The sequence below is a fragment of the Rhineura floridana genome, chromosome 2, assembly GCF_030035675.1.
Source record: "Rhineura floridana isolate rRhiFlo1 chromosome 2, rRhiFlo1.hap2, whole genome shotgun sequence".
NCBI lineage: Eukaryota > Metazoa > Chordata > Lepidosauria > Squamata > Rhineuridae > Rhineura > Rhineura floridana.
This window is the reverse complement of record NC_084481.1, coordinates 161455306-161481174: the sequence shown is the minus strand read 5'-3', so window position 1 is coordinate 161481174 and position 25869 is coordinate 161455306. Positions and strand designations below refer to the sequence as shown.

The 25869-nt window shown below is 43.1% G+C and overlaps 1 protein-coding gene across 6 annotated transcripts in view; it reads left to right on the top strand.

The window, feature by feature from the left end:
* Positions 1-5094: 5094 nt before the first annotated feature.
* Positions 5095-25869, top strand: part of ACTN1 (actinin alpha 1) — a 122464-nt gene continuing 101689 nt past the window's right edge. For 5 of the 6 annotated variants that reach the window (XM_061611130.1, XM_061611129.1, XM_061611125.1 and 2 more), the window contains exon 1: positions 5095-5364. In XM_061611130.1, the coding sequence (XP_061467114.1) occupies positions 5260-5364 (105 nt within the window). In that variant the 5' untranslated portion in view covers positions 5095-5259. The remainder of the gene's footprint in view (positions 5365-25869) is intronic. The other variant, XM_061611126.1, reaches the window with a different exon arrangement.

Sequence of the window (25869 nt, the reverse complement as noted above, 5' to 3'; positions counted from 1 at the left end):
ATCATTCAGTGAGACACTGTGATCGCAAAGCTATACATAGTTACTGGGGGCAATCCCAATAAAGTCAGTAGGGCTTAATTCTGAGTAGACATGCCTGGGATAGCAGTGTTACAGCACAAACCTTATCATGTCTATTCCCCAAAGCTGCTAACAACAACATATACAGTAGGGCCCCGCTCATACGGCGGGTTCCGTTCCAGACCCCCGCTGTAAAGCGGAAATCGCCGTAAAGCGAAACCCATTGATGATAATGGGATGCGTCGTGTGAAAATGACATCAAAATGGCGCACAATGGAAAAAAACCGCCGTAAAAAAGGAACAAGCTCCTTAATGCGGGGACTTTCCCTAATTGAAAGCCGCCGCATTAGCGAATCGCTGTAAAGCGAAGCACTGTAAAGCAGGGCCCTACTGTAAATACTATATAAAACAATTAAAACTGTTATTAAAGGGTAGTCATTTCTGGTATACAATAATTTAGAAGGTCCCGGAATAAATCACTAGAAATAAATAATACAACACTATGTCACAGAGTGTCAATTAATTTCATTCACAATTCCCCCTCCCAAACACAGCATGCTTCACATACATGAAAAGTCTGCACTAACCCACTGAATTAATTGGGGCACTCCGAAGTGTGCACAGAATTGCAGCCTTTACATCATTTTCAGTTATTATTTTTCTGAATAAGGGGCTTTGGATTTGATCTTAAATATTACCATTTTCATAAGTTTAATCTAATCATGCAACAGTAAACCTGCACTTTAGTTTGGGAAGTAAAGGGAACTCACTGCATAGCTGGTGTGAGAATGCTGGACTAGGATTGGGGAGACCCAGGTTCAAATAGACGTGAAGTTCACTGAATCTAGCCTACTTCATAGGGTTGTGTGGGTAGAGGGAGGGTGAAGAACAATGTATGACCTCTGAGCTCCTTCAAGGAAGGGCAGAATATAAATGTAATAAATAAATAATGTCTAAGTGCATCAGGTTCAATGGAACTGGTCAAAATGAGTAATTCTTAGTGCAATTAACTGACTTAAACTTCACAGGGACAGTTGTGCAAATCAGCTATGAAGTATGAACAAAACATGATACTCTGTAATAACTTTTCCGGATAAGAATATTTTGATTATTTAATGGGTTGTATCCATTGTTACCCATACACAGAGTAGACCAGTTGAAATTAATGGGCCTAACTTAGGTCCATTGATTTCAATGCATCTACTCCGAGTAAAACTTAGTTAGATACAATCTATATTTTTTAAAGTTTTACAATTTTTCAAGTTAAGCAGAAGCAAAGTAATACCTGTACTTCAACTCCCACTCATTTCCCTTCCCCATTTATCTCTGTCCAGAATAAAATTAGTGTATGAAAAGGAAAATGCAATTTTCTGTAGTGAGTCTGTTAGTCGCTGCTTTTCTAATAGAAAGAAACCAATAAGCATTGTGCAAAATCAAAAGATGACAAGGCATGGATGGAGTGGCTGGTGGCTCCATGTCAATGGGGCAGTGGAATCTGCTCTGGGTTTTTGTCTGAACGTTCAAAGTGACATGGAGCCATTGGCGGAAAAAGACACTCCACCTCATCATACACTAGGACTAACTCAGGGTCACTCAGTGAAGTTGGTTAGCAGGAGATTCAGAACAACAGACTAAAGTGCTTACGGAATTCACTGTCACAAGATGTAATGATGGCCTGGAGACTAAAAAAGATTAGACAAAATCATGCCAGATAGGTCTTTCTATTGCTTCTAGCCACGATAACTAGAAAGAACCTCCAGGTTCAGGTACAACTGATATCTCAGATCCAGATGCTGGAAACATGGAACAAGAAGATGCCAGCATGGTTAACGAGCAAAGTCAAGGAAGCTCTTAGAGGCAAAAAGTCTTCCTTCAGAAAATGGAAGTCTTGTCCGAATGAAGAAAATAAAAAAGAACACAAACTCTGGCAAAAGAAATGCAAGAAGACAATAAGGGATGTTAAAAAAGAATTTGAGGAGCACATTGCTAAGAACATAAAAACCAACAACAAAAAATTCTATAAATACATTCAAAGCAGGAGACCATCTAGGGAGGCGATTGGACCCTTGGATGATAAGGGAGTCAAAGGTGTACTAAAGAACGATAAGGAGATTGCAGAGAAGCTAAATGAATTCTTTGCATCTGTCTTCACAGTGGAAGATATAGGGCAGATCCCTGAACCTGAACTAACATTTGCAGGAAGGGATTCTGAGGAACTGAGACAAATAGTGGTAACGAGAGAGGAAGTTCTAAGCTTAATGGACAATATAAAAACTGACAAATCACCGGGCCTGGATGGCATCCACCCGATAGTTCTCAAAGAACTCAAATGTGAAATTGCTGATTTGCTAACTAAAATATGTAACTTGTCCCTCAGGTCCTCCTCCGTGCCTGACGACTGGAAAGTGGCAAATGTAACACCAATCTTCAAAAAGGGATCCAGAGGGGATCCCGGAAATTACAGGCCAGTTAGCTCAACTTCTGTCCCTGGAAAACTGGTAGAAAGTATGATTAAAGCTAGATTAACTAAGCACATAGAAGAACAAGCCTTGCTGAAGCAGAGCCAGCATGGCTTCTGCAAGGGAAACTCCTGTCTCAGTAACCTATTAGAATTCTTTGAGAGTGTCAACAAGCATATAGATAGAGGTGATCCAGTGGACATAGTGTACTTAGACTTTCAAAAAGCGTTTGACAAGGTACCTCACCAAAGACTTCTGAGGAAGCTTAGCAGTCATGGAATAAGAGGAGAGGTCCTCTTGCGGATAAGGAATTGGTTAAGAAGCAGAAAGCAGAGAGTAGGACTAAACGGACAGTTCTCCCAATGGAGGGCTGTAGAAAGTGGAGTCCCTCAAGGATCGGTATTGGGACCTGTACTTTTCAACTTGTTCATTAATGACCTAGAATTAGGAGTGAGCAGTGAAGTGGCCAAGTTTGCTGACGACACTAAATTGTTCAGGGTTGTTAAAACAAAAAGGGATTGCAAAGAGCTCCAAAAAGACCTCTCCAAACTGAGTGAATGTGCGGAAAAATGGCAAATGCAATTCAATATAAACAAGTGTAAAATTATGCATATTGGAGCAAAAAATCTTAATTTCACATATACACTCATGGGGTCTGAACTGGCGGTGACCGACCAGGAGAGAGACCTCGGGGTTGTAGGGGACAGCACGATGAAAATGTCAACCCAGTGTGCAGCAGCTGTGAAAAAGGCAAATTCCATGCTAGCGATAATTAGGAAAGGTATTGAAAATAAAACAGCCGATATCATCATGCCGTTGTATAAATCTATGGTGCGGCCGCATTTGGAATACTGTGTACAGTTCTGGTCGCCTCATCTCAAAAAGGATATTCTAGAGTTGGAAAAGGTTCAGAAGAGGGCAACCAGAATGATCAAGGGGATGGAGCGACTCCCTTACGAGGAAAGGTTGCAGCATTTGGGGCTTTTTAGTTTAGAGAAAAGGCGGGTCAGAGGAGACATGATAGAAGTGTATAAAATTATGCATGGCATTGAGAAAGTGGATAGAGAAAAGTTCTTCTCCCTCTCTCATAATACTAGAACTCGTGGACATTCAAAGAAGCTGAATGTTGGAAGATTCAGGACAGACAAAAGGAAGTACTTCTTTACTCAGCGCATAGTTAAACTATGGAATTTGCTCCCACAAGATGCAGTAATGGCCACCAGCTTGGACGGCTTTAAAAGAAGATTAGACAAATTCATGGAGGACCGGGCTATCAATAGCTACTACCCGTGATGGCTGTGCTCTGCCACCCTAGTCAGAGGCAGCATGCTTCTGAAAACCAGTTGCCGGAAGCCTCAGGAGGGGAGAGTGTTCTTGCACTCGGGTCCTGCTTGCGGGCTTCCCCCAGGCACCTGGTTGGCCACTGTGAGAACAGGATGCTGGACTAGATGGGCCACTGGCCTGATCCAGCAGGCTCTTCTTATGTTCTTAAGAGAGTTTTAGCAGTCTTCATGCCTTGCTTGTGATCACCATCTAAACTGGCTTCTGGGGGGCTAGAACATAGGGCAGGGATACAGAGCCTTTAGCCCTCCAGGTGTTTCTGGACAACTCCCACCATCTGGAGTTATGGTCTGGTGGGATCTGGAGTCCAACAATATCTGCCCAGACGCAGGTTCCCCACACCTGGCCTGGACACTTTAGACTGATTCAACAAGAATCAAAGTGCTATGCCATTTTGACTGAAAACAATTATGAAATAAATCACATAGGAGTCACGACCCCTTTTAATATTTTGATATCCTTTAAAAAGTTCTGAAAAGGTTGCAGAGACTGTCTTGCAGAGCTTGGAACGTTAAGAGGAAAGCACTGACCAAATTCATTTTTAAAAGGAAGTACTGTTACTAGCTTCAGCTCAAATCTGGCAATTTACTGGATGTGGTAGCTCCCTGCCTCCCAATCAGAACAGATTTTAAATGTTATTTTTAGAACTATCCACGTGAAGTATTTGTAGGGAACCAAACCCAACTCTCCCATCCATCAAATGAGCTCAACATGATGGCAGAAGCAAAAAGCACTTAAAATGTGGCAACAAACCCTACTCCGTTTCAGCGTTGTTTTCAAATGTACTGTACTGTGATAGTTTCTCAGACTTGGAACTTTTCGGAACTGTGGCTAACTTGAATGCACGAGCCTCTACACGTAGCATACCAGAAAGGAAGAGTTGAATCCTACTGGTTTTCCTAACATTCCTTGCATTGCTTCCAGCACACAACCACGGACGCCACTAGCCGAAAACTGCACATTTGTCCTCTCATCAGCTTCTGGTACTAGTACTGTAAAACCTCTCCTAACTAAAAAGAGACGTCACCACGCCGCTCTCACCAAGCAGATGAAATTTAGACGTCACATGTGTAAAGGGGAAAGGAAACTGGAGGGGGGCGCTCTTAAACCAACCTATGAGAGTTGCTGGAAGTTGCGATTGACACTGGAGAGATTCAATGGAGGTGAGGGTAGCCCTCGAAAATGAACTTTGGGCAACTCCGCTTAGCCAATAAGGTCAGTTCGGAGGCAGAGCCGCTTTCGCCCTCCCTCCCTCGCTCTTTTGGTGTGTGCAAAGATTAGGTTGCGATCTGGCAGAGGGAGCTCCCTTCTCTGCGCGAGATCTCCCGCGCCTCTTTGCTGTACTGTACCTGCGCCTTCGGCAGGGCGCTTCCAAGAGCAGCAGCGCTGAAGAGGCGGAGAAGCATCCAAAAGCATAACCAAAGGACCGCACCTCGCAGGGATGGATCATTATGACTCTCAGCAAACCAACGACTATATGCAGCCAGAGGAAGACTGGGACAGGGATCTGCTTTTGGATCCAGCTTGGGAAAAGCAGCAGAGAAAGGTAAACCGGATCTCGCCTCCCTCCGGCCGCGGGATGGGGAAGGTGTTGGCTGCAGAAGCCTCATCATGAGAGGAGGAGGCATTGCACACCGGGGAGGGGGGCGGTGGGATCGGTCTCTCGTCGGACACCACCGAGAAGACTCGCACATGCTTCTTTACGTGTTGACTTTTCACTCGCGGTTTGCATTTGCACACCGAGCGAGCTCCCGCTCTGTGTGGGTCCAGAGCAACGACTGGAGCTGCTGCCCAGGGTGCAGGTCGCTGTGCAGGTTTCCTATGCCTGCGCCGCCTTCTCGAGACCTTATTTAATACGTTTCAGTGCCGTTTTTTTGCTCTCCATCTGTGCCGGGGGGCGGCGGCGGCGGGGGCAACATTCAGCCCAACCAGGCTAAGGATTTGTCTCCAAGGGAGATCGATCTTCTCTCATCACCTTCCTCTCCGCCGCCGTCTCCTCCACCATCACCAATCTGGCACGGAAATAGTGTCATGTGTGGACAGTGGCTCCTCGTTCGCTGTGCACAATGATTGGAGAGAGCTCGTCATATAATAACCAAGAACTCCCGTGTTTAGAGAGAGAGAGAGAGACAGCATTGGCTAAAGTGGTGCCATTGGCTAGGTGATGATAAATATCCTTAGGAACAGCTTTGCCTGTCTGTTTCTTTTTTTTAAAGCTTAAAAAAATTGTCAAATGCAGGCGTGAGGTTGCTAGAGGAAGGAGCGGAGGTGACGTGCGGTGGGGAGGCGGGTTGGGGTGAGGGAAAGATGCTGCCGAAATGCTGCGATCTATCGCGAAAGTGTGGTGAAAGGTAAAGCAATGGAGCCGTTCGTGTTTCTCCATCAGCGCCGAAGTTGCCTTCCTTTCCTTTCCCTTCCCCTTCCTCCTCCTCCTCCTAAAGCAACAGATGTTTTCCCGGCCAGCGGTCGGGAGACAGGCTGGCTGTGCCGGCCCCTTCAGCGTTTCGCAATGCAACCGACAAAAGCCACATTCCCGGAGGGGCTGTTCTAGGAGGGAAGTGGCTGCCGTTTGCCCGCCCTGTTCCTGCTCCTCCTGCCGCCGCCGTGGGAGTTTGAAGCGGGGCTCTTCTTGCCCGGAGGGGAGGGAGGTGCGCAGGTAGCGCGTGATCCCTGCAACAAAGTGTCACAGTAAACGGCGACAACTGCCGAAGCACACTTACCCGCCAAGGAAAGTTGTTTTAAATAGGGATTTTTTAGGGGCGGATGCAGGCAGAGAACCAGGAGTTGAAAACTGCCTTTTAGAAAGTAAAGTAACTGGAGGGTGTGTGTGTGGATCCGACTCTCTTTAGCCAGTCGCATTCTGCCGGCCTCCAATTTTTTCTCGTACTCCAAGCAAAACGGAGTGGCCCCGTCTATGTTATCTTGTAAGTTGGGGCTATAAAGCGGAGTGTTTGGATGGTTGCTAATACTGCGCCGGAGAGCCACGCTCTCTCTCCCTCCGCCAACCCACCAACATCTCTTCACCAGCGGGATGGTGTCTCGCTTCATTTTTTTTAATGGTGCGGTTTAGGGCTGGGCTTGTGCAAAAGTCATGTCCAAAAATGGTAACATTCATCCCATTTTTAAATTTAAGGAGGCGGGGGAGGGAGGTTAGGAGGCATTCTAGCTTCTTCATTCCCCCCTACCCCCCCATAACCAAAGGCATCCTGTATTAGCTCACTCTGGAATCCTAAGCCCTTAAACATTTCCCTTTAGTCATTTGTCAGACGGCAAAGCACTATTAGGAGGGAAACATTTGGCAAAGTTGCCTCTGAGCAGTGTGACACATAGAGGTCAGTAGAGGGAATGGTTTGGGCAAGTCAGACTGAGTTTTGTATCAGTTTTGCCAAATCAAAGGACTTTGACGGCAACTAGGGAGGTTGGCCGGTGGGTGAAAGGCATATTCCTTACCACCATATTTTTAAAAAGAAGATTCCTCCCTCCTCCCATAAAGCTCTGAATGGAGATGGGAATGTATCAGTTGGACAAATCTACTAATTAGAGAATACTGTGTTGTCCTTCCCTTTGCCTAGTTTTCAAAAGGATGTATAGATCCTTTAAAATGATGTGTCTTCAATGGAGACTAAGGTAATTAAAGAACTCTCAACAGTAGTGTGCATCCTGGCTTGACAAGGCTTCATAGGGAAAAGAAAGGCAAGATAAATAAACTCTGTAAACAAGGGTACTTATTGGAGAATGGGGTTTGTGGTGAGTGACCTTGGCATGACAGCAAAGAGGAGACAAATGGTTATTTAATTCTCAGTTCATGTGGGGAGAATGTTGAATTGCTGGCCCATGGGATCTAACAGAGATTGCCACTGAGAGATTTAAATTACCTCAAAAGAATTATGGGTAGATGATCCTTCATTCTCACTTCTTGTTTTTTTAGGACAACACAATGTTTTGACTAGTAATCTTTGTGCAGTGAAGTGAGAAATTCTGTAGGTAGAACACAGGGATTTGTCTCTAATTTCTCATACACAATTTATTTTATCTTTTCTTGTACAATTAATGTCCACTTGCCAAGCAGAATTTACATGAAGCCAGTATACAAAGACAGTAAACATTTTTTAAAAACCTTTCACAAAATCAAATATAAAAACTCATAATTTCAAGATAAATATCATCATATTGAAACCGGGTAAAAGAGAAGTTTCTGACATGCCCATCTTAGTATTACAACTGGATGAATATTCCTTTAAAAGATTTCAAAGATGGGTCTCTTTACTAGTGAACTCCAAAGTGTTGGGGTCCCCACTGAAAAGGCCCTACTCTGAGTACCTGTTGTTATACCTTTTTACCATGAAGAAACTCTAAGCAGGACTTAATCTGTCATTCTTAATGGGGAGTCCAGCTCATATTGTGAAAGGTATTCTATAAGACAGGCATCAGGAATATGTGTCCCTCCAGATATTGTTGAACTCCCTTCCATCAGCCCCAGCCAGCATATCCTATGGTTAAGATAATGAGAGTTGTAGTTCAGCAACAGAGGTCCATAAGGTATAATGAGTTAAAGTTTTGTAGAGCTGCAATCCTAAATACACTTAGGCTGCAATCCAATACATGTTTACTCAGAAGTAAGCTCCATTAGGTTCAATGGGACTTACTCCCAGGTAAGTGTGTACTGGATTGCAGCCTAAGTAGGGAGTAAGTTGAACTCTGGGACTTCATTTTCAGCAAGCATGCATAGAATCACATTGTTAGGTTTTATAGGTTAAAAATCATTAACACCCTGAACTTTGTCAAGAAGCCAATCAGCAACTAAAGCAACAGTATTACAGATGCACCCTGCATGCATCTTATTTGTTATTGTTATTGGTGGGGAGATATCAGATGAATTAGTTCTTATTTTAAATCAACCCAAACGGAATTATTTTGTATCCCAAAGACTTTTTGAGTTTTGCAAAACTACTGATAGAAAGCCATTGTGTCCCATCTTTCCACTTCAGGGTTTACAACAGCATTTCCTTAATCTGTTCTTCCTCATAGCAGCCCTATGAGGTGAGTCACTCTTCCTTTTTATATAAAGTGAGGGGCTTGTGGGAGCTACCTAGTGAATATATGCATAAGCTGGGATTCGAATCAAAGACTCATGGGGGATCCTTCTTAATGCTGTCTTCTGGACCAAGCCAGCACTTGGAGCAATAGATGTGGAACACAATGCGACATTTCTCTGTAAACCAGGAGGGGAGAAACCTGGTGCCCTCCAGATGTTGCTGGACTCCAGCTCCCATCAGCCCCAGCCAGTATGGCCAATGGTCAGGGAAGATGGGAACTGCAGTCCAACAACATCTGGTGGAGCACAAGTTAGCCGCCCCTTCTGTAAACCGATATTTCTCAAACTGCAGGAGATACTGGTAGTGTGGGGGGGAAGGGAATAATTTTGCCTATGTTATTGGGAATGACAGGCTATCAGCAATCAAATGTCCACTGAGCCCCGACCATATTTTGATTTGGTCCTTAACTGATGGTGCTCCAGTGACTTCAGGGAGCCAATGAGTGGGAAGATAAAAGTGTAGAAGCTGGGAAGAGACATACGTGGGGTGGTGGGGATAGCCTGAGCTAGCTGGGCAGGTGGGAAAGAAAGAACACTGCACTATCCTTGCCTTACCACGGGAGTTTGATTGGGGAGAAACAAACCAAAAGCACTGGTTGGTTCACACATCACCATAAGTCAAGGCTTGTGGTTTATTGCTCCCAAATCCAAGGAGGGTGGATCAGAACAGGAGTGATTCAGCGGGATGCACTAGCACATAGCTTGTTCACAGGAAGCCATGATTTATGGTTTACTGTGACATGCAGATGCAGTCACCTGGGGTGTCACCACCACAAAAAGCCCCGTCTTCTGCTGCCCCCTTCTTCCTCTCTAAAGTAGCAGTTCCTCAAGCATGGTCTCTGACTGCAGATACAAAAAGAGTATGCAGGTTCATATAGGAGGAATGAGTCCTTCAGTAGTGACTGTTATTTTTCACTGGTGGCTTTGTGTCTCATTTTTTAAAATCATCTGTCTTTAAGTATGTTTAGGTCTTAGATTTGAGTGGCACTCCATTGTGGACATACACAGGCATATCTAACAATAGCTAGGCTTCTTGCTGAACAACCTGCTCAGCTGAGCCGACAGCCATTAATAAGGAGTAAGAGATGTGGACCCTTGCCCATGTACCCTGAATAGTCTCATGGCTTTGTACTTCACTGGGGTGACTTGCATTGCACATACTTGCATGCACAACTCCTTGCAGGACCAAAGCTTTTGCAATTGAGTTTAGCAATCTGTTGATCGCTATGCACAATGAGCATTAAGTAAGAGAAAAACCCCTCAAAATAATACACTTGGAGCTTGGCTGTGCAGTGGCTCTTGGTTCAATATTTTCATCCAGAAAGTGAGGCAAAGCAAGTATATTTCTCATGGACTAGAAGTGTGGTTCCTAATATGGAGACTGGCTCCATAATCACAGGAAGCAAAATGGATTAAAGTCACCAGTGCGTGCGATAGCGCCCATTAGATGTACCCTGAATTTTTATGTGACTCCCCTTTGTGATATTTCAGCATGGATACGGGTTTGTGTTTCCATTGAGTGAGTCTCTGCTGCTTACTCCTGATTTGTGCAGAGAAAAGCTGATTGAGTACTTTTTAAAAAAAGAGCCTTGAGATCCAGGTAGAGAAGAATTGTGAGTGTGATGAACATTAGGTACGTCAGAAGGGTTGTAGCTCAGTGGTAGCGTATCTGCTTTGCTGGCACAAGATCTCAGGTTGGTCACCCCCAGGAAGGGCTGAGATTGTCCCTTATCTGAAAACCTGGAAAGTCACTGCCAGCCAGTGTAGACAGTACTGAACTAGACATGCTGTTAGTCTGACACCTTCCTGTGTTCGCCTTCACTCAAAAGCAAATCTTGGGGTATCTCGCGTCTTACTCACACACATCAGCTGAAAAGGACTGCATGACCCTTCTCAGTATCTTGAGAAAAAGAAACTATAAAGTCTCAAAATATCACTTGACTTCCAGTGCTTGGGAAAGCATCATTTTGGCCCATGTGTGGTATTTGTGTAAGTGCATGTGTGCCTTGTAGACAGGTTTTCTTTAAAAAAAAAAAGTTCAAAAGATCATCATAGCATTGATCGTTTAAAAGAAAGAATGAAGAACTTCTGACTTTCAGAACGTTAGCTGTATTGAATATAATAATCACTTCCCACAACAAAAAGTCCCAATGTGATTTACAAGAATAAAATACAGTAATATAAATACATTAACATATTGACATAATAAACACATAAACATTAAATACGTTTCTTTACAGACTTTTCTGCTTTCCACATGGAGTTTGTATTACACGATTAACATGCTTTTTTCTTTTAATACCAAAATATTTTGGAGGTTTCTCCCAATTGAACTGCTTCAACTTCCAATCCACCTCTTAACATATCAGTCCCAAGTAAGCAATATCCTTCTGAAGTAACCCTTGCACAGCTTTAAGAAGGTGACTGCTGTTTCTTATTGGTACACAATGCAACTTGGGGTTGAAATTTGCTAATACAATTGCAGTATGTTGCAGGCAAGTTGGGATTTTCTTCTTTTGAAGTTGTTGGTACAACTGCACATTTACTGTAGATCTCCTTGAAAATCTCAAGCAGATAACCAGTAATTTTGTAACTAACAAGACTTTTCTGGTTTCATAACCAAAGACATTGGAGATGCTGGAAAGCCCTTAAAAACACTCCCACATTGCCCGGTGTTCCCAAACATGGCATCTCAATGGACAATAAGATGTCCCCTATTTGGGAAATACTTGAGCTACTTTCATAGCAGTTCCCTTTATGGGTTGGCATGAAAATATGCTGTGCAATCCATGCAAATGTAAATAATGAACCAAATAATTCAGAAAATAATATACTCATCCCTCCTTCCCCCCCCCAAACTGTTCTGTGCACTGACTAAATCTGTTTTCTCATTAGAATCAAGAATACATTCTTGTGTGGATTCCTTCAGCAATAGCTGTTCTTTTATCCTTTAGTTGGTTATCGCAAATTTGTCCTCAAAAGGAGGGCAACCCACCAGTTAAAAGTGGCCAGTTCAGTGTTCTCACAAGTCCTCTGTATGCCAAATTACACAGGAATGCATTGCCCTCAAGTTCATGACATTAATTTATAGGTCAGCAAGAAGAGCAGTTTTGCTCAGCTAGCACAGCTTTAAAAGCAAACCAGTTAAAAAGAATAATAATCCAATCATGGCTTTAAACAAGGACCACAGAGAGCACATGGGCAACCTAAGCAATGTGAAACATAATTTGTGAAGGAATATGAGGTGTGTGTGCATGAGAAGGAGAGAGAGAAAAAGAATAGCTAGACAAATAATTAGTACAAGGGTTGTGCTTCCAAGTCTCACAAACAGCTCTGTAGAAGTTACACATAACACAGGATGTTTTTAATGCAAAGTGCCCTACATGTCACCTTAAATACTATTTGCAATGTGTTGTGAATTCCCATGAGGATCCCAACAAAAGAGGCAAATTGTTCTAGAGTAAAGGTAACATCTTGTATTACATTTTACAGACCTGGGAGGTTTTCCTGAGTTTGCATACACGGGTGAGTGTCTCTTGTATTACTAATTCATACATCCCAGATATGTGCCCTGGGGAACTGTTTTCTCAAGTTTTATGTTTCGTGGGGTGTGTCGCAGACAGTGGAGTATGTTACTAATTCACACAAGAAATTGGGTGCAATTGAAAGCCAATTTTGAAACTCATCCAGGTTTCATAAACTGCTTTCCATCAGGCATGCGGGGGGAGAAGGAGAGAGACTGCTGTGCTGTAACTCAAACAAAGGCTGGCTGTAAACCTTGATCTGCCACATGCACTATTCTGGATTGTAATAGCTGTTATGTGAATGTAAGTCAATGGGTCATAGAAGATGGTACATTAAAAACATTTATACCTTGGGTAGAATGTTCTTTTCTGGGTGGGTCCAGAAGCTTCAGTCAGTGCTGAAGCACTTGCTACTGCAGGCAAGCAGAAAGGATAGGTGAAGGGGCTGTTGGATCAATGAGGACTGAAGTCCCACTGCTGCACACCAGTGGCAGCTTGCACCTACAAAATGTAGGGATGGTTCAAGTCCCACTCACCCTATCAAGCTGCTGGGACCACACTTTCTCCTGACTACACCCACCTAAAGTGCCTTGTTTGAGAAAGAAGCTGTGGTTTGTCTCGTAGTTTAGTTCCTCTCTGTTACCCCAGAATCATTTCACTTTCTCAAATGGTAAACATCCTGGGACAGAAGCTTTCAGTATCAAAACTGTGGACTCTTAGCACTGGTCTCTTTCAGGAGAGTGACACACTATATAAGCCCAACCAGAGTTCTGTGTCATCTGGCTCTATAGATGTCCTCTTTGAGGTCTTGATTACAGCACCTTGATTACAGGATTGGCATGGCATTTATTGGGGTGGTTTTACCACTGGGGGCGGGGAGAGAGAGGAAAGAACAACTCTCTCCCCCTCCCCCCCCCACACACAGAGGGAAAAACTAGAGCTGCTTTTTTCCATACTGGAAAATTAGTTTACTTAGAGTAGAAGGTATGAACGTTTCCTTCACAAACTTCCTGTTATTATAACTGCTTGGTTATATGGAATACATGATGAAGGCAGAAGATTCAGATAGGTAAGCTGTGCTAGTAGTATTCATATGAGATCTGTTGGAGTCTGTCTCTGCCATGGACTCACTAGTTCAGTTCATATAGAATGTGAAACCATGGACTAACAGTACTGGAATGAGCCTTGTGCTCAAACACACTCCCTTGTCCCTTTTCATGACTTGCAGAAAACCATACATCCTTTACATCTGGACTGGCACAGCATGGGTTGTGTTTGCTTTGCAAACCAGGATCGCAAGCTACAATTTAAATCTGGTTTGAAGGGGAAGTGCAAGCCACAGTTTGTTGGTTTGGATGTAAATATAGGTTGCTGAAAACTAAGTAGTAACTAATTAAGCAGAGTGTGCAAATAGAGGTTGGAACATTAAATCCTAATTTGGTTACATTGGACCAACCCACTCTGTGTCCTTTGGCAAGTTGCACTATCTTAGCCTTATTTCTCCATCTCTAGAGTGAAAATTGTACAGAGGGCTGTTGTGAGGGCAACACTCCATAAAGTATGCACCACTTTGGATTTTACAATATAACATAAGCAGGTTGGCTCAAAATAAATATTTGCAAATAAGATTTTTAATCAGATTTTCTTTTCACTTTTAAAAATGTTAATTATAGTAAGAGTCACTGTTAAAAGATAATCTGGTTTAAAATTAAATTTGAACAGGTAACATCTACAACACCTTTATAATTAAAACTGAATCTAGGTCCCTCTGTCAAACACAGCAAATTAAACCTACCTTTGTGTATAAAAGCCAGTTATTGGGGGGGGATATCACTTTAGCAAGCCTTGAGGCATTATAAATATAACCCCACATGTCATGTACTATATTTTTTATTATTTGGATGAATTATGAGTAATTATGACTCTAGAACCAAATACCATGAACATTTAATTTCCATTTTAAGTAAAACTTTAATCTGCCCAGTAAGTATCAAACGTTTGTTTCTGGAAACTCTGGACATTTCATCCAGAATCCAAAGTGCTGCTTAGGGTTGTCCAAGGACCCATTTTTTTGTTGAACTGCTGACCCCTCCCCCCTTATAATAAATGGGCTCATAGCTAGGGCTTTATAAAACAACCTCTCTCTGCTGGTTTTCCCGATGTAGTCATATTTTCCCCCTCAAGAAGCTTTCATGTGTTCCTTTTCAAAGCATCCTTCCACGTTCAGCACAAGCCATTCTCAATTTCCTCCCCCACCTCTTCCTTTGAGACAAGCTGACGTGCGGATAAACAAGCCACTACAGAAACCATAAACTTTCATTAAGATGCTAGTGAATAAGTAAAATGCCTCAGCCACCTTCCAGATGCTACATAGTAAATACAAGCCTAATAAAGCCCATCCTGTGCAACAGCAGTTAATTTTCTCTCCCTTTTCTTACCACTAGTAGAGTATTTTTTGCAATTACAACCAACAAGAACATTTCTTCCAATAACAGCACCTTTTGGTGTCAGGCTGATTATTTATGTATTTAAGGTATTTAATAAATAATCAACAATTAACATTTGTAAGCAGCATACATAATTCTAAATGGTGATTCAGAAGATATAGGACTCCTCCCTCAATTTTTTGAGTTATCTTTTCAAAGCTGATAAACATGATCTCTATACGCTGGAGATGGGCAAACCTCAGACTTGTTAGATCTACTTTGCTTTTTACAACAACCCCCAGATCAACCAATCAGCACTAGGTGCAAAACAGTTTTTAAGAACAAGGTACTTCTGAGCCTTGGGATTTGTTTTTGATACCAGAACTGATCTCACAGCCCTTTCACACAAAACTCTGGTGCTGGCTAGTTGTCTTCATTTTAGCAGCCTAATTTTAAGTGGAAGAACTAATTTTGTTGTTGCAGTTGTTAAACAGTTGAAAGTCAGAAATTCTTGCTAATCTACTGCAAATCACCCAGAGATCTACCAGTAGATCGGTCAGTCTTTCTTCTGTCCACCTCTGTTATACACCACCAAAACTGATACTCTTTTATAGAAGGCTACAAGGCCATTTGGACCTGGACTTGGTAGAATACATTTTTTCAGGCTTGTTGAATACTTCCAAAGCCAGAGCAATATATTGTTGGTTACCATGGCTAACTGCTCTTCAAACACCCTAATTGTGAGCTTCCCAGAAGCGCTTGATTCGCTGCTGTTGGAAAAGAGAAAGCTAGACAAGATGAAGCTTGGTCTGACATAGCAGGGATTTTCTGAAACAACAACTAAACCCAGTTACTACTCCTTTGTCCATGTGTGCTGCCTGATACATTTCTCTCTCTGCAGATTCATTTCCCATTCAGTTTTCCCCTACAAATTATCATTTTCCTCCCAGATTCCACACAAATAATTTTCATGTCCAAAATCCCCCCCTAAATTTTAAATGATAACAGTCAGCTGCTGTCCAATCAGATACTGCCTGCCATAATAAGCCAGCTTGCCTCTGTTATACTACCCCTCGTTCATCATCATAGGACAATACAAGCTTGGTACTGAATGGCACGTGGGCAGTGAACCCTGCAAACCTGCTGAGCGTCTTCCCTTGCAACATCAAAACAGCAATAACAACAAACACTGTACACTGATTTACCTTTCATGCATGTATGATATAATGAACTGACTTGATTAAATATAAAAAAGAGCCTGCTGGATCAGGCCAATGGCCCATCTAGTCCAGCATCCTGTTCTCACAGTGGCCAACCAGCTGCCCATGGGAAGCTCACAGGCAGCACCTGAGCGCAAGAGCACTCTCCCCCCTCTCTGTGGTTTCTAGCAACTGGTATTTGGAAGCATACTGCTGCTGACCATGGAGGCAGAGCATAGCCATCATGGCTACTAGCCATTGATAGCCTTATCCTCCATGAATTTGTCTTATCCTCTTTTAAAGCCATAAATGTTGGTGGCCATCACTGCCGCAGGAGCAAATTCCACAGTTTAACTATGCGCTGCGTGAGGTACTTTCTTTTGTCTGTCCTGAATCTTCCAACATTCAGCTTCATTGGATGTCCATGAGTTCTAGCGTTATAAGAGAGATAGAAAACTTTTCTCTGTCCACTTTCTCCATGTCATGCATAATTTTATATACTTTTATAATGTCACCTCTTACTCGCCTTTTCTCTAAACTAAAAAGCCCCAAATGCTGCAAACTTTTTCTCATAGAGGAGTCATCCATCCCTTGATAATTTTGGTTGCCCTTTTCTAGTCTGCAATATAATTTTTAAGGTGAGGCAACCAGAACTGTACACAATATTCCAAATGTGGTCGCACCATAGATTTATACAATGGCATTATGATATTGGCGGTTTTGTTTTCAATACATTTCCTAATGATTCCCAACATGGAATTTGTCTTTTCACAACTGCCGCACAAACTGGATCAACATCATCGAGCTATCCACTAAGCCTGCAATACAATAACATATACCTGGGAGTAAGTCCCATTGAACCCAATGGAGCTTACTTCTGAGAAGACATGTATTGGATTGCAGCCTAACACCCCAAGGACTTGTTCCTAGCCAGTCACTTCCAGTTCAGTCCCCATGAGCATACATGCGGAATTAAGATTTTTTGCTCCAATATGCATAGCTTTACACTTGTTTACATTGAATTGCATTTACAATTTTATCACCCATTCACTCAGTGTGAACAGGTCCTTTTGGAGCTCTTCATTATCCCTTTTTGTTTTAACAACCCTGAACAAATTAGCATAATCAGCAAACTTGGCCACCTCACTGCTCACCCCTAACTAGATCGTTTATGAACAAGTTAAAAAGCAGGGCTCCCAATACCAATCCTTGGGGGAGTCCACGTTCTATATCTCTCCATTGGGAGAATTGTTCATTTATTCCTACTCACTGCTTTTTGTTTCCTGGCCATTTCCTTATCCACAAGTAAAAACCTTTCTTTTTATTCCATGACTGCTAAACTTACTCAGGAGTCTTTGGTGAGGTACCTTGTTGAAAGCGTTTTGAAAGTCCAAGTATATATGTCCACTGGATCACTCTTATCTATATGCTTGTTGACACTCTCAAAGAGGTCTAAGAGGTTAGTGAGACAGGACTTACTTACCCTTGCAGAAGCCATGTTGGTTCTGCTTCAGCAAGGTTCACTCTATGTGCTTGTTTTTTTAATCTTTAACAATATTTTCTACCAGTTTTCCTGGGACAGATGTTAAGGTAACTGGCCTGTAATTTCTGGGATTGATTGAAGTTGCTTACATGTTCATTCATGCTTATTTAATATTTTGCCCTTTTAAAATATGGTGGTGTGGTGAGCTGTGCAATCTTTCTATAAAGCTGCAAGTGGGTAGATTGGTCAGTTATGATGTTACAATTGGGAACCTTGGCTGAGACCTAATTTGTGCATGTCTGCTTGATGTTCTGAGGGCTAATTAGAGTTTTGAAACTTGATTCCTCTTCCCAGTCTAACACAGTATCTGCTAGACAACAGCAGCTACTGGAATAAAGATGAAGCAGTACTAATTGCTGCTTTGGGAGTGCAGAGCCATGTAATGTATAAAGAAAGATGCACCCGTGACTGCCATTGCATCTTTACTTGCACGAGAACAGTCTTCCCCCACCTGGTGCCCTCCAGATGTTTTAGGCTACAACTCCCATCAGCCCCAGCCAGTATGGGCAATGGTTAGAGGAGTTGTAGTTCTACAATATCTGAAGGGCATAAGGCTGGGGACAGCTACTCTACAGCATGAAAGTAAGTATCCAGTGCTCAGCGAGCAGTGCCACACCAACATGGTAGCCAGATTAAATAAAACTCCAGACACATAAACTGCGGCATACCCATTGTTAAATCCGTAGAAACTACAGAATATCTGCATCAGTCATGACAAATAAATCCCCTAGCAACTGCTCATGGAAAGTTCCAGCCACCATACAGCAACATCACTACTGCTTTGAGGATGGCCTGCCACAGGAATAGCTGTTTGGTGTAGCCTCAGGAATTACTCTATGCTCCAGATAGGGGCTAGGTCCAGGAATTTGTCATAAAGGTGGCATCATGTAGTAGTAAGGGCTTCACAGCTATAGGGCATATATAAATATCTACAAGAATATATTCAAAATCCAAAAGAGAGATTTTACATTAATATGTGGAATCTTTATTTCTGTTGCAGATTGAAAACATTTTTGCAAGGGCCAGAAAGATTCTGAAAGGATAGCTTTGGGGGATGCATCCAGCCTGCAGGCCACACATTAGCCACCCCTGACTTCACTCGCTTCCACCCAGTCCTTCCCCTCCAGACCATGAGTAGTGGCAGTCAGCGATGATTTGGCTTCAAGTCACATATTACATGCAACTCACAATTGCACATAGTGGTGCAATTGCTGCCAAGATCCCGGAACTGCAGGGAACACCATTTGTGTTGAAATGAGGCAGTTCTCACATGGGTCAGAGGAATTTTAATAATGGCAGCTGAACCATCTACAGGTGAGTGGCTCCAGCAATTGCCCTTGCTCATATGTCCTTCACTTGCTGCAACCTTACCACTTAAGTCATTTGAGTAATGGAAAACAAGATGGTTACCTCTGAGATGGCAATGTCCATGGTGCCACTTTACCTATCAGTCAGATTTTACCAATTTATTACAGAAGCATGAGATAAATAGCAGGCTAGGAATAGATACTGACCAGGGAAGGTAATCACAAAGCTTAATTCCCTAGCCACATCACGGGCTTAGGTGCAGCAAGGCAATGAACAGTTGGCTTGTGAAATCTTCCTCACAGTGGCTCATTTGCACAACCAATTTCTCACCATGATGCGACTCCTTGCATTGTTGCTGTGTGGAGAGTGGTTGTTTTTGAGCTTTACTGAGCACAGGTCAGCAGAGTAGATGGATGTATGATGAGGCTTTCCACGTGGATGTTTTTCACCATGAGTGGACTGTAAAAAAAACAGAAAAATAAACTTTTGGTAAGAAGTAGATGATGTGAGCTGCTCTGTTAGAATAGTGGTGGAGAACCTTGTTCATCTTTAGAGTTGCATTCCCTCTTGGCCATGCCAGTGGTGAAACAATAGGTGTGACTCTTACCTTTGTACAGTAAAAGTGAGAGTTTTACTACATACACCTACACTCCCTCCCAACACCTGTCTATTGTGCATCCAGGCAAGCAAGAGGCATTATCACATGCAAGGACACATTCCAGCCTGGCAAAAGCACTTGTGGAAAGGACACAGAGCAAGGCCGATGAGGGGTGTGACCTGGGGATAGGGGTGTAGTCTGAGAAGAGTCCCAAGGGCCAGACAGAGGCTTGACATTGCTCACTCCTGTGTTAAAGGTTTCTGTTAATTATGCAGAAGCTATTCACACCCACCTACTCCTGACTTGCGGGAGTGGTTTTGTAATGAACCTCGTGATAACTGGTCATGACCCAGTAACGTGACTGCAACAGATTTCTTACCTAGTGAACTGAGACTTATCATACATGTCTGAGGAACTCTAGGCCAAGCAACAGAACTCTGACCTGATAAGATCAAGGCCTCAAGACTTGTTTGGGGTTGAAGATGTGTAATATGGGCAGTGGGTTGTTTGGCAATGGCTACAACAATAAAGGCTGGAAGGGGCGGAGGGGAGGAAGAGGAGGGACAGGATACTGAAGCAACCTAAAGTTGCTAAACAAATGACACTGCAATTACAAGTTTTAGTATGATTAGGAAAGTCATTTTCCTGTTTCTGATTCTTTCATTTTATTTTAACAGTGAAGGCCAATGGCATGTTTGTGGTTGGGTTTGGAGCCAAAGAGACTTCTTAGTTAGCTCCCTATAGGGCAGTAAAGTAGCATTTTCCTCTTTTGTGTCCATTTCCTGTCATACTGAAGTACGTGTGTTGCTGACTTCTAACTCTTAGTGATGGGGCTATTGTACTACCTTGCTTTACCTATCTTAGTTGCTGCCTTGACAGAAATCTTCAGTGGGATGCAGTTTTGAAAGGTCGAATCATCAGCTTCCACATTTTTGTATCTTCTCTGTTTTTCTGCCTTTCTGAACACACAGAAGTGTATGTGTGTATGTATGGGGGAGGTACTCTTCACTTGTGATTAATTTATCACACCTTAGCAAGTAGGACTGCAATCCTAACCCCACTTAACTGGGAGTAAGCCCCGCTATATTCAGTAGGACATACTTCTGAGTAGACATGGTTAGGATTGTACTGTAAGTCCAAAAACATTACTAGTTTACCTACCTACCAATGCATATGCTAGTCATTTGTGGCACATTTGTAACCTGAAAAAATAATAATTTTAAAAACTCAGCTCTCTTACACTTCACAAAAGCTTCCCTGCTAGAGAAGAGCTCTTAAAGATGTTTTGTTTCAATGTATTTTAAAGTCTGTTTTTAAGATGTTTTAAAGTGTTGGACTATGACCTGGGAGACCAGGGTTCGATTCCTCACACAGCCATGAAGCTCTCTGGGTGACCTTGGGCCAGTCACTGCCTCTCAGCCTCAGAGGAAGGCAATGGTAAACCACCTCTGAATACCGCTTACCATGAAAACCCTATTCATAGGGTCGCCATAAGTCGGGATCAACTTGAAGGCAGTTCATTTCATTTTAAAGCGTTTTTAGTGCTTTTGTTTGCCACCCTAGGAGGAAAGGCGGGATATAAATCAAATATTATTATTATTATTATTAACAACAACAACAATACCAGGATGAGGTAAAATCAAAATTTTAAATCACACAATTCTTCCCAGTTACAACTGTAAGGACTGCAGCCTTGTAAGACATAGGAAGCTGCCTTGTCCAAGTCAGACCATTGGCCCATCTAGCTTAGTGTGGATACTGACTAGCAGCAGCTCTCTAGGGTCACCCAATGCTATTCTCTGAGAGCGACCCTGGAGATAGGATCGGAACCACTGTAAAACAGTGCCTCCAATACCCATCTCATCAAGTCGGCCCAAGGATACCATGGTCAATGGTATCAAAAGCCGCTGAGAGATCAAGTAAGAGTAACAGGGTCACACTCCCCCTGTCCTTCTCCCGATAAAGGTCATCCATCAGGGCAACTATAACCAGGCCTGAACCCAGACTGGGATGGGTCAAGATAATCTGTTTCATCCAAGAGTACTTGCAATTGCTACACCACAACCCTCTCAATCATATTTGTGACCGGTTGGTAATTGTCGCAGACCAGTGGGTCCAGGTTGGGCTTTTTCAGGAGTGGTCAAATCACCCCCTCTTTCAAGGCGACTGAAACCACTCCCTCCCGCAATCATGCATTGATTACACCCTGGATCCACTCTGTCAAACCCCCTCGGCAAGCTTTAATAAGCCAAGAAGGGCAAGGGTTGAGAGGACATGTTGCTGGCTGCATCATCGCAAGCACCTTGTCTACATCATCAGGCCACATCAACTGAAACCATTCCCAAAAAGTTGCAGCAGACGTTGCACTGGACATCTCATTGGGTTCTACAGTAGCTGTGGATGGGGCATCAAGACTGCTACATAGGCAAGAAACTTTACCCTCAAAGTGCCTTGCAAACAATTCACAGTGGGCCTCCGAAGACTCCATTTCCCGGAGTTGATGTCAACAGATACAGAAAAGCTCCACTGGATGGCTACTTGAGGATGCGATGGAGGCAGAGAAGTGGGCCTTCTTTGCCACCCTCACCGCCACACAGTAGGCATGGTTATGATGTTTTACTCATGCCTGATCAGCCTCACAGCACAGCTTTCCCCACTTGCGCTCTAGCCATCGTCCAGCCTGTTTCATTGACCTTAGCTCACTGGTGTACCAAGGTGCAGACTGGGCTCCACAATGCCAGAGAGGGCGCTTGGGGGCAACCATGTCAAGAGCCCGACGTGCCTCACTGTTCCACAGCATGACAAGAGCTTCAACAGGGTCACCTGCTCTATCTACTGGGAACTCCCCCAGGGCATTCAGGAATCCAGTAGATTTCATTCGTCTCCGGGGACGGACCATCGTAATCTGTCCACAATGGTTGTGTGATGAAGAGCGAGATACAAACATTTAAAATAAATAAACAAAATAAAACCAGTCCTATACGCACATAACTGGAAGTAAGTCCCATTAAACCCAGTGAGGCTTACTTCTGAGTGGACATGCCTGGGATTGCATTCTAAAGGGTCCTTCCTTTTTCTTCTACTGTTGGCCTACTGAAGAATTACTGTTATTCATATGTAGGGAGCCAAATCTAAATTCATTCATTCCTGGCAAAAGTCCCAAATTTTAGTGCCTGCCAGATAACTTCTCCTTGACACGAGCTCTTAAGAAAGGCTCTCTTACGAGTCCATTTTGATTTGGGTCCAAACAGGGGAGTCAGTCTATAGAAGTAGCAGGGCCAACCTGATTCCCGGGGGCTAGCTGAAAGCTGGAGAAACTGCAAGAATATATCTAACCAAGAAGTGCTTTTTAGATAGAGAAAATAAGAGAACCTAATGAAGAGGAGCTAAGAAACGACTGGGGAGATCAGGTGCCTGTCCCTGCTAGGTGTAGGCTTGGTTCAAATAAACATTTCTTCTCTTTGCCTTCAAAGGGTTTTCACATCATGGTGGTGAGTGGCGGTAGCTCTGAGACAGTTTGCCAATTTACTTCTGCTGTTCAGCAGAAGATCTCCTGGGGTGCACACTCGAGATCACTTAATGTGCATTAATGATCCCTTGACATGCTTAAGATTATTTTAAGCATTTGCACACTCAATTAAATTGATTAAAGGAATAGTAAAATATTACAGTGGTTCCGATCCTATCTCCAAGGTCGTTGTCAGAGAATAGCATTGGGTGACTGTCTTTCGGGCCCCTGGCAGTTGTGCTGTGGGGTGCTGCAGGGTATCATCTTGTTTCCCCATGCTGTTCATATAGATGTTAAACATCTTCATATAGAAGTCCTTGACAGCGGTCATCAGGAGATTTGGGGCAAAGTGTCAGCAGTAAGCTTACGATACCCAGCTCTATTTCTCTATAACATCTGAATCAGGAGAGGCCATGCAAGTCCTGGACCGCTGCCTGGACTCGGTGGTGGGCTGGATAAGGGCCAATAAACTGAGTCTGAATCCTAGCAAGATGGAGGCTCTGTGGGTTTGTGGTTCCCGAGCTCAGATAATTGGTCAGTTGTCTGCTTTGGATGGGGTCATACTCCCTCTGAAAGAGCAGGTGCGTCGTCTGGGGGTGCTCCTGAATCCATCTTTGTCGATACAGGCCCAGGTGACCTCAGTGGCTAGGAGTGCCTTTTACCAGCTTTGGCTGGTAAGACAGCTGCAGCCGTTTCTGGCCCGGAATAGCCTGACCACTATTGTCCATGCACTGGTGACTTCCAGGCTGGATTACTGTAATGTGCTCTATGCAGGGTTGCCCTTAAGGTTGGTCCGGAATTTGCAGTTGGTGCAAAATGCGGCGGCGAGACTGCTCACTGGGGTGGGGTATTGATAACATGTCACCCCGCTGCTGAAAGAATTACACTGGTTATGTATTAGCTACCAGGCCAAGTTCAAGGTTCTAGTTTTGGTGTACAAATCCCTATACAGCTTGGGACCAGGATACCTGAAAGACCGTCTTATCCCTTATATACCCAGTTGATCATTGTGCTCTGCAGGTGAGGGCCTCCTGCAGATACCATCTTATCAGGAGGCCCATTCTGCACAACATAGCAAATGGACCTTTAGTGTAGTGGCACCTACCCTTTGGAATTCCCTCCCCTTAAATATTAGACAGGCGTCAACTCTGTCATCTTTTTGGTGCCTACTGAAGACCTTTCTCTTTCAACAAGCCTTTTAAGTTGAGACTGGAATTGCTGGAATTGCTTTTAATATGTTTTAAAACCTTTTTTAAAAAATAGATGTTTTTAAAGCTTTAAAAAAAATTTTTTTTAAAGATGTTTTGTTTTAATATATTTTAAAGTCTGTTTTTATGATGTTTTAAAGTGTTTTTAGTGCTTTTGTTTGCTGCCCTGGGCTCCTACTGGGAGGAAGGGTGGGAAAGAAAGAAAGAAAGAAGTCATTCAAAACTTATTCAAGTTGTGTTACAGGCATAACCTAGTTTATGCTGGCAATGAGAGCCTGTGAGTGAAACTTTACAAACATTGCACCTTACCCTGTCTCTTCTGTCCTCTCCTCTCTTTCTTGCTCTTCTGTTCATTTTCTTACTTTCTTTCCCACTTTGCTTTCCCCAGATTTCTCACCCCCATTTCTCTCTCTCATACCCAATGCCCAACCGCCTCCCTTCTGTCACCTTTATCCTCTTTGCTTGTTGGGAAAAGCGCCCAGGCTGCTGCTCGTAATGAAAGATTGAACAGCTTCCTTGGGAGTAGGTCTGCTAGTTAGGATAAAGTTGCTGCAAAAGCTTAATGCAAAAGGAAACTGGGCATTTTTCCTCCTTCCCTCCTACTTGGATGGAGCCTATCATGAGGATGTTGCTTGGTTGGCTGCTTCCTGTTCTTGGAATGTTGAGGGGTGGGATGAAGCAGATCATACTCAGCATGGGATGAAGCCAAGGGCTGATATCATAGTGCTGGCAAATGTGAGAGGGTGGGGTTTTTTTGCCCTTTTTTGTTTATGTGAGTGGGCATTTTAGGCCCAAATCCTTAAAGCCTGAGATGTGGTTCACTCTAAAGGCTGAGATTTGGTTCAATCCCTGACTCGGGCTGCAATCTTACACTCAGAGCTTGGAAAAGTTACTTTTTTGAACTACAACTCCCATCAGCCCAATCCAGTGGCCATGGTGGCTGGGGCTGATGGGAGTTGTGCTTCAAAAAAGTAACTTTTCCAAGCTCTGCTTACACTTATCTGGAACTAAGCCTCATTGAAATCAGTAGGACTTACTTCTAAGTAGACATGCATAGTATTGTGTTGTCAATTATCTTCAGCCTTAGATGGTCATTCCATTTGCTTATCTGAACAGGTCAATCAATCAGTCAATCTTTATGTACAGTCAACTGACCACAAATACAGAACATAGTATTGAGTATTATAAGATAAAAACTACATGATAACAGAGACTACAACAAACCACAAAAGCAACTCAATTAGTTTAATTGCCGTTAACAATCTTGCAGGGTCTGGTCAAGATGGCCAAGTTCAGAAATTTTGCCACTTGCTCAGTAATTGCCTTATCAGAACCCTCGAGTAAAACAGTCCTCTGTTTCAGTATCTGAACAGGCAGTGGCAGTTTGGAAAAAAATATTTAAATAGGTACACACAAAGGCAACAGTTCAGGGGATTCCTGCTTTTGGACAGTTCCCTTGGCATCGTATATGAACAGATATTGTGACTATTTTGCAACTCATATAGTTACATCTTAGCATTGCATGGAACATTGTTTAAAGTATGATAGAATAAGGGTATTGTAAAGTTCATATACTAGCCTACAGTGTGCCTTAAGGCAGGGGTTTCCAAACTGTGGTTTGTGGACCACCAACGTCCACAAG